General features: G+C 41.6%; 1 protein-coding gene across 1 annotated transcript in view; it reads right to left on the bottom strand.

The window, feature by feature from the left end:
- CSF1R (colony stimulating factor 1 receptor) overlaps positions 1 to 9,668 on the bottom strand; it is a 76,522-nt gene that overhangs the window by 34,152 nt on the left and 32,702 nt on the right. Inside the window, exons 8-11 of the mRNA XM_056516975.1 lie at positions 8,016 to 8,205; positions 4,671 to 4,786; positions 3,615 to 3,729; positions 262 to 443 (exon numbers count right to left, since the gene is read on the bottom strand). Of these exons, the coding sequence (XP_056372950.1) occupies positions 262 to 443; positions 3,615 to 3,729; positions 4,671 to 4,786; positions 8,016 to 8,205 (603 nt within the window). The remainder of the gene's footprint in view (positions 1 to 261; positions 444 to 3,614; positions 3,730 to 4,670; positions 4,787 to 8,015; positions 8,206 to 9,668) is intronic.

Below are 9,668 nucleotides of genomic sequence, written 5' to 3'. Positions count from 1 at the left end.
CATCATGTGCAACCAAGGAAGTGAAGGGAAGGGTACGAGTGGTCAAAGGGGAGGGGAGATGATTCTATATTTCTACATAAGCATTAATGTTATTTTGTTCTAGAAATGTATCTAACCCTGTTTTGAAGCTCTCAGCTGTTCCTGCTGTGACCAGTTCCTGAGGTAGACAGTTCCATAAATTCACAGCTCTTATGGTAAAGAAGGCTTGTTGCCCCTGGAGACTAAACCTTTTTTTTTGTGTGACTATAAGTTACCACTTACTTGGAAGAATGGTGTTAGTGAATAATATCTTTGCTGTTGTGTTTCCGGCAATGTTTGAAGCTGTACAAAATACTGTAGTATTGCTGAGGTTGTCATGTGGACTTAAGATGCTTATAACCCGATCCTCTTGTACATCCAGGATCTGATCACCACTCAAATGGACCTTATCTTCATCTGAGCAGCTACAAAATAAAAAAATAAAAAATAAAATAAATATATATATATATGTGATCTGAAGAAGGTGCATAGATAGAACATGTATTCTATATCACACAATAGAATACCAGTATCAACAGTATTATAGAGGTCCCTGTTACAGTTTCGCACCTTGGGAAAGTTCAGCAAATGAGAGCCGATCACCGAGTTATCTAAATCTATAGCCTGGTCTTCCTTTTTTGAGCTCAAAAACCTGGATTGCAGACTGCAGATTCTCAGTTACATTTGTCCAGCTGCTCACAGAATATTGTCTAGACCTGTTCTTTTCAGCCAGGGGTAGAACTACAACTCCTAGCATGTATCATATATATATCTATATATCTATATATCTATCTATCTATCTATATATCTATATATATATATATATATATATATATATATATATATATGTTACAGTGCAAACCTGTTTTTACTCAAAGGGGTACTCCAGCGGAACATTTTTTTTTAAATCAACTGGTGCCAGAAAGATATACAGATTTCTAAATTACTTCTGTAATTTTTTTTTAACCCTTTCAGTACATATAAACTGCTGTATGCTCCACAGGAAGTTCTTTTCTTTTTGAATTTATTTTCTGTCTGACCACAGTGCTCTCTGCTGGCACCTCTGTCCATGTCAGGAACTGTCCAGAGCATTAGAGGTTTGCTATGGAGATTTGCTCCTGCTCTGGACAGTTCCTGAGACAGACAGAGGTGTCAGCAGAGAGCACTGTGGTCAGACTGGAAAGAAATTCTAAAAGAAAAGAACTCTGTAGTATACAGCAGCTGATAAGTACTGGAAGGATTAAGATTTTTAAATAGAAGCAATTTACAAATTTGTTTAACTTTCTGGCACCAGTTGATTTTAAAAAGATTGTTTTCCACTGGAGTACCCCTTTAAAACTGGTTTTCCCTAGTGAAAACCAGTTCTTACTGAACACTTTTGTTAAAACTAGAATTTACTCCTGTCTGGCTGCAGCTTACCCCTCCTATATTCATAAAGGAAACAAACATTCAGCCATGTTTGGGAAAAATAGAAAAGATAACTGGCCAACTGTTATTGAAAATGTGTGGCCACCATTATAGATGAATTCTAGCAATGAACTCTAGCAATATTTTATGCCCTAATGCTCCAGATCAAGCTATACAATTCATGATTTTTAGCACTGTCATACATGTCCTCTCTGCTTCACCCACCCCAAATACCAACTAACTACCATTTTTTTCGCTCTATAGGACTCACCGGCATATAAGACGCACCCAATTTTAAAGGTGCAAAACCTAGAAAAAAAAGATTCTGAACCCAACAGTGATCTTCAACCAGCGGACCTCCAGATGTTGCAAAACTACAACTCCCAGCATGCCCGGACAGCCGTTGGCTGTCCGGGCATGCTGGGAGCTGTAGTTTTGCAACATCTGGAGGTCCGCAGGTTGAAGACCACTGGATAGGAGATAATACTCACGTGTCCCCACCGCTCTGGACCCGTCACCGCTGCCCTGGATGTCGCCCCGTCGCTCCAGACGTCTTCTTCCCCGGGATCCACACTCTCCGTTGCCGTCATCACGGCACTACGCACGCCGCTCCTATTGGATGACGGGACGGTGTGCGTGACGAAGTGATGACGTCGAAGGAGAGTGCCGCCATGCAGGGGATCCCGGCATGGAGCAGACACCGAGGAGGCAGGTAAGGTCCCTCCCGTTGTCCTGTAAGCTGTTTGGGATGCCGCGATTTCACCGTGGCGGTCCCGAACAGCCCGCCTGAAGAGCCGGGTTAGTGTCACTTTCCCTTCAGACGCGGCGGTCAGCTTTGATCGCAGCGTTTAAAGGGTTAATACAGGGCATCACCACGATCGGTGATGTCTTGTATTAGCCGCGGGTCCCGGCCGTTGATGGCCGCAGGGACCGCGGCGATAGGGGTGTATTCGCCGTATAAGACGCACCAACTTTCCCCCCCCCAGTTTTGGGGAAGAAAAAGTGCATCTTATACGACGAAAAATACGGTATATAGTACTGGAACTATTTGGCACTTCCTTGTAGCCAACTGCGTACTGTCTATATGCACTATATATATCTATGCACTGCATGGCGCAATCTGGGTAGTGTGTATACTATTTGTATTTATCTGATAGCACCACATAAACCATCAATGTAACAACTAATGTTATAGCCTTTATTTCATTTTGTCCTATGATATACAAGCAGGTGGCCAAACTCCAAAAAAAGTATGATGTGTCCTAAGCTTAAAGGGGTATTCCGGGCAGAAACTTTTTTTTTTAAATCAACTGGCTCCGGAAAGTTAAACAGATTTGTAAATTACTTCTATTAAAAAATCTTAATCCTTCCAATAGTTATTAGCTTCTGAAGTTGAGTTGCTGTTTTCTGTCTAACTACTTTCTGATGACTCACGTCCCGGGAGCTGTCCAGCTACTATGGAGATATTTTCCCATCATGCACAGCTACCGGGACGTGACATCATCATTGAGCAGTTAGACAGAAAACTTCAGAAGCTAATAACTATTGGAAGGATTAAGATTTTTTAATAGAAGTAATTTACAAATCTGTTTAACTTTCCGGAGCCAGTTGATATATAAAAAAAAGTTTTCGCCTGGAATACCCCTTTAAAGAAGAAGTAATGTGGAAAAAACTCATCCCCTGTCTGCAGGATAGGGGATAAGTTTGAAATCGCAGGGGGTCTAACCGCTGGGATCCCCGGCTCTCCTCCACAGCGGCGCGTCACGAGCCCCGCCCGAAGTTGGGGCCACCAAGTCCCCTCCATATAGCTCTATGGGGGAGCCATTCGGTTATCGTTATTTCTCCCATAGAACAATTTGAAGGGGCGTGGCAGCTCCTGCTTCGGGCAGGGGTCGTGATGCGCCGGTGTGATGGAGAGTCGGGACTCCATACAGGAGATCGCGGGGGGCCCAAGCGGTCGGAACCTATCCTGCGAATAGGGGATACATCCACAATACTTCTCCTTTAATGTGAATTGCTGTCCTTCTGTACTTTCGCAGAAGGCTGATGTAGACTAAGAGTAGACATTGGTAAGATGCGACCGATTGTCAAACAGTCTTATACACAGTTATAATCTGGCGCAATATTAGACTGCCTATCTAAGTTATAGAAGCCAGTGTTTAATATTTCCCCACAGTGTTTACACTTACCTTGTGTTACTGCATTGATGCCATTCAATAGTTGGTAATGTGAACCCTTGTGACATGCAACTCACGACCTGGGTATCATTTACAGTATAAGAACTCATATCAACCACTGGAATACCTGGAAAATATAAAAAAAATACATTACACGCACATTTTTTAACCAATGTATATTACAAATTTACTGTACATATAATGCTATTATCTACATAATATTACAAGTTTTTGCAAATGACAGTGCCCATTTAAAATACACTGTGTGCTACCAAAAAGGGGTACTCCGGTAAAAAACTAATGTTTTTAAATCAACTGGTGCCAGAAAGTTAAACAGATTTATAAATGATTTCTATTTAAAAATCTTAACCCTTCCAGTACTTATCAGCTGCTTTATGCCCCAGAGGAAATTGTGTATTTCTATTCAGTCTGACCACAGTGCTCTCTGCTGACACCTCTGTCCATGTCAGGAACTGTCTAGAGTAGAAGCAAATTCCCATAGCAAACCTCTCCTGTTCTGGACAGTTCCTGACATGGAACATGGCGTTTGTAGGTATATATATATATATATATATATATATATATATATATATATATATATATATATATATGTTAGTTTCTCTTGTTTCAGTAACCCCTCCCTTTTTTTCTTTATTCTACTATGGAGCCATATACTCAGGACTTTTTAGGTTATATATACAGTTCCAGACAGAGGTGTCAGCAGAGAGCACTGTGGTCAGACTGGAAAGAACTACACAACTTCCTCTGTAGTATACAGTAGCTAATAAGTACTAGAAGGATTAACATTTTTAAATAGAAGTAATTTAGTAATTTAACTTTCTGGCACCAGTTGATCTGAAATTTTTTCATTTAAATTTATATTGACAATATTCACCATGTCACCATATGACAGGCAGACAGCAAACATCACATGGGTAGATGTCTTATCTTGCGGATAAAGTCACTTTAGGTTGTGTCCGTATTTGCTAAATCCCAGATAACATTCCTGCTGTCATTATAAAAATAACTGATATTATTTAACATTGCTTAAAGCTACAAAGAACTTACTGTACAACTTTATTTCAAAAGACAGGGAAGCGCTGGTTTTTGAATTATTTACAAACAAAGTGTATGTCCCGATCTCATTTTCATTTAGGCGATTCAGGGTCAGGGTGCCCTTCTTCCTAAAAAAATAAAAAAAAAATTCAAATAGAAGCATTTACTGTTTTCAAAGGGGAGCTTTAGTAACAAGGATTGTTTAGATTAGGGGATCTGGTCTGGGGTCTGTATTGGTTTACATGTATTGGTCTTGGGTATGTATTGGTTTGGTGCCTACGTGTCCAACCTGCGGCCCTTCAGCTGAAGCCAAACTACAACTCCCTTTAACCCCTTAAGTACCAAGCCCTTTTTCACCTTAAGGACCAGAACATTTTTTGCAATTCTGACCACTGTCACTTTAAGCATTAAGAACTCTGGGATGCTTTTATTTTTCATTCTGATTCCGAGATTATTTTTTCATGACATATTCTACTTTATGTTAGTGGTAAATTTTTGTCGATACTTGCATCATTTCTTGGTGAAAAATTCCCAAATTTGATGAAAAATTTAGCATTTTTCTAATTTTGGAGCTCTCTGCTCGTAAGGAAAATGGATATCCCAAATAAATTATACATTGATTCACATATACAATATGTCTACTTTATGTTGGCATCATAAAGTTGACAGGTTTTTACTTTTGGAAGACATTAGAGGGCTTCAAAGTTCAGCAGCAATTTTCTAATTTTTCACAAAATTAAAAAAGATCGGAATTTTTCAGGGACCAGTTCAGTTTGAAGTGGATTTGAAGGGCCTTCTAATTAGAAATACCCCACAAATGACCCCATTATAAAAACTGCACCCCTCAAAGGATTCAAAATGACATTCGGAAAGTGTGTTAACCCTTTAGGTGTTTCACAGGAATAGCAGCAAAGTGAAGGAGAAAATTCAAAATCTTCATTTTTTTACACTCGCATGTTCTTGTAGACCCAAATAGGAGAAAATGCCCCCCCAAATTTTAAACCCAATTTCTCTTGAGTGAGGAAATACCTCAGAAGAGGGCTCAGAAGGAAAAGAGCAACAATGGGATTTTGGAGAGTGAATTTTGCTGAAATGGTTTTTGGGGGGCATGTCACATTTAGGAATCCCCTATTGTGCCAGAACAGCAAAAAAAAAAAAAAAAACACATGGCATACTATTTTGGAAACTACACCCCTCAAGGCATGTAACAAGGGGTCCAGTGAGCCTTAACACCCCACAGGTGTTTGACGACTTTTTGTTAAAGTCGGATGCGTAAATGAAATAAAAATTTTACATTTTTACAATGGGTAATAGGAGAAAATGCCCCCCAAAATTTGTAACCCCATTTCTACCATGTGTGGTAGTCAAGTGCTCTGCTGGCGCACTACAATGCTCAGAAGAGGAGGAGCACCATTGAGCTTTTGGAGAGAGAATTTGTTTGGAATGGAAGTCAGGGGCCATGTGCGTTTACAAAGCCCCCATGGGTGCCAGAACAGTGGACTCCATTTTGGAAACTACACCCCTCACGTAATGTAATAAGGGGTGCAGTGAGCATTTACACCCCACTGGCGTTCGACAGATCTTTGGAACAAAGGGCTGTACAAATGAAAAATTACATTTTTCATTTTCAAGGAACACTGATCCAAAAATCTGTCAGACACCTGTGGGGCGTAAATGCTCATTGCACCCCTTATTACATTCCATGAGGGGTGTAGTTTCCCCTGGGAGTTGTAGTTTTGCATGATCTGAAGGGCCACAGTTTAGAGACCACTGCACAGTGATCTACAAACTGTGGCCCTCCAGATGTTGCAAAACTACAAATCCCATCATGCCCAGACAGCAAACTGCTATCTGTGCATGCAGGGAGTTGTAGTTTTGCAACATCTGGAGGGCTACAGTTTAGAGACCACTGTATAGTGCTCTCCAAACTGTAGCCCTCCAGATGTTGCTAGGCAACTACTCACCGGCTTCCGTAGGATCACCGCACCAGGGAGCTGTGCCAGGGAGCCATATCTCTGTCCTCTGCCGCCCGCCGCTGATCGCCGATGGTAAGTGGACCTCTGCGACGGTCGCTTCTATATCCTTTTTAAAAAAAACGCCAAAGGGGCCAAAAATGCAATTTCCACTCAAATGCAAAAACGTCAGATGTAAGAAATTGCACTGGTGTTTTTTCTGGCTTTTTTTTTTTTTTTTTTACAAAAAAGTGGTATACTAGCCTAAAGGTAAATTAGCAATTGGGTGTTACCAGCTGGGAATTTCTCTGATCATGTAGGAACACACTCTTGGATGTAGGAACACACTCTTGCATTTGGGGATAAGTGCGTAATCATGGGGGGGGGGGGGGTACAAACTCTGGGATGGAAAATGATCTTAACGGGGTCTATCTCTTCCCATTGAGTGCTCTGGACCCCCACCTTCCGAGACATACTATTCTAGGCAGTGATGACCTGCTCAGCCAATCCCTGGTGGGACATCGGTCAGTGATTGGCTGATTGTCCCGTTACTGCTGAGGTTGTCATTGCCGCGGCTAGAGAGCTCAGTGGGGTTGGTTGGTTGTCCCAGGGGTTGGTTTCCCCAGGATCAGACACATATCCCCAATGCTTTGAATAGAGGATAAACTTTTAATAACCAGATAACCTGACTGGGGAATGAGACGGCATCAATGCCAATCTGAGGAAGGAGGGTTTCACCTCCGAAACGCGTCATTGGCCTTTGAATTAATAAATACAGTACCTGCTGGTACTTTAATCGTTACATCTGCATTGGCTTCTTAATTTTGGAACCTGGAACAGCGCCTGATCTTCGGGTCATTTTGCAACTATCTCATTCGAAACAGGATTGGATCTTCCACCCCTGTGACCCACTGGGCTTTGCAGTTTCGTTCCTTCCAAGGCTTCTTTTATACCCCTTAAGGGGTGATAAGCGCTGCTTATTTGCTATAAGGTGAGCGGCCAACCGAAAGGCTGGTGCCCCTCCCCTCCCCCATCCCTGAGTTCACCTGGTGTCTTGGGTAATACACGAGGCGCGGTCCCTCTTTTTTTCTCTTTCTTTTCAGAACCTGACTGGGGGTCAGTATTTGTTAAGATGGTCTACTTTGGGCCTGTATTAGCTTAGGAATATGTTAAAGGTGGTAATGTGCTCTTCTTTTGATTCGCGTGCCTTAGGTTGGGGCTATACATTACATTATGGTACAGAACATTTTAAACTATTTTGTAAAGCACGTTGCATGTTTTCTTACATCGCTTCATGGAATTTTGCTTTTGTTACTTTTTGAAAGTAGGCAAGTATGCTATAACTATCCTATGAAGTTACACATCATACAGTAAAAGATCATATTCTTGTACTTTAAAGTCAAACCTGTAAGGTCCATTGTCCTTCCATGTTGACAGAGAGCTGACATTCTTTGTATAGCCAATATTGTTGTGTAACCATTTCCAGGAAAGTTGACTTGGGTAAGCTTCTACATCTACCGGCAGATCCACGCTGTCACCCTTAAATAATGTCATACTTCTGTTTTTCATTGTTGAAAGATTTATAAAGGCTTTTTCTAGAAAATAAAATAATTAATTTGTTTTCATTCTGCTTGAATCTCAAGAATTGGCAAAGTTTTTGTATAATGTATGCGGTCATCTTTTCAATAGACACTGTCATTTACAAATAAACTTTGCCTAAATAATTAATACAAGCAAATACAGTGATCCCTCAACTTACAATGGCCCCAACATACAATAGTTTCAACATACAATTGTCTTTTCTGGACCATTGTAATTTGAAACCAGACTCAACATACAATGTACAGACAGTCCAGATCTGTGAAACGTGTCAATGGCTGGAAGAACTGAACAATCAGAATGGACATTCACTGACAAAACACCTGTATTAGTGAAGTACATGCACTGACTGGTGTCTGATAGCGCCCCCTACAGTACAGGGAGGTATTACATGTTCTGTACTCCTCTTTACCTGTGCCAGGGTTACCTGCTCCTTGGACACCAAGTAAGGGCGCCTCCATTTGGGACACTGTGTGTACTGTATAGGACCCTGAAGAAGCTCCTGTCCTCTACATAAACCATTGTTTCCCAACCAGGGTGCCTCCAGCTGTTGCAAAACTACAACTCCCGGCATGCCCGGACAGCCAAGGGCTGTCCGGGCATGCTGGGAGTTGTAGTTTTGCAACAGCTGGAGGCACCCTGGTTGGGAAACACTGACATAGACAGTGATTACAGCTCCCTGGAGATCTTTCTTAATTTTATATGTAAGGACTTGCTGTATCTGTATTCATTTTCTACTTATTTTTCTTTAATCCTCACTTTTTCCCCTATTTTGGATGACATTTTGGTGGCTTCAGAACCAATTACCAGGTTTCCATAGAGTTATGGTCTCAACATACAATGGTTTCAACATACAATGGTCGTCCCAGAACCAATTAATATTGTAACTTGAGAGACCACTGTATAAGAAACTATGTAATATATCTTATGAGACAAAATGCTTCTTTCTCCTGTGATCAAGCTTCTCCCACCCCCTCCTGCTGCTGCTCAGATCAACTCAGCTTTGTCCAGTGTCTGCAAGACAAGCAATAGAAGTCTATGAAGGGGGGAGGAGGGAGATGGGAAGGGAAGTGTCTGTGAATATACACAGGCTAGATTGAGACTGTACAGACAGCTTTGAAAGTCAGAGATCTCACCCCACGGCTTTATAACAGTTTAGACTGCTCATGCTGTGGCTGCTGCTGTCTAGTCTGTGCAGAGAGACACAGAATGCACACAGAAGTGTATGGAGACATCATGGCCATTAGGCTCTGCCCACCAGCTCTGGGAGAACTGTAAATTGGAAATCTGCAGTCACAAACGGACACACAAAGCTACAGCAGCAGCAGGGAGCTCACTCTACCGTAACTGTGTGAAGGCAACGCATCCGCAGCGTTAAATAGGCTGCGGATGCGCTCCTAGGTGAACCTTTATTGTGTATTTATTGTACCATTAAGGTTGGGCCACCTGATAGAAGTCC

This window comes from Hyla sarda, chromosome 4 (genome assembly GCF_029499605.1).
Source record: "Hyla sarda isolate aHylSar1 chromosome 4, aHylSar1.hap1, whole genome shotgun sequence".
In the NCBI taxonomy this organism is placed as follows: domain Eukaryota; kingdom Metazoa; phylum Chordata; class Amphibia; order Anura; family Hylidae; genus Hyla; species Hyla sarda.
Note: the sequence above shows the minus strand (reverse complement) of the source record. Positions and strands in the feature narration are given on the sequence as shown.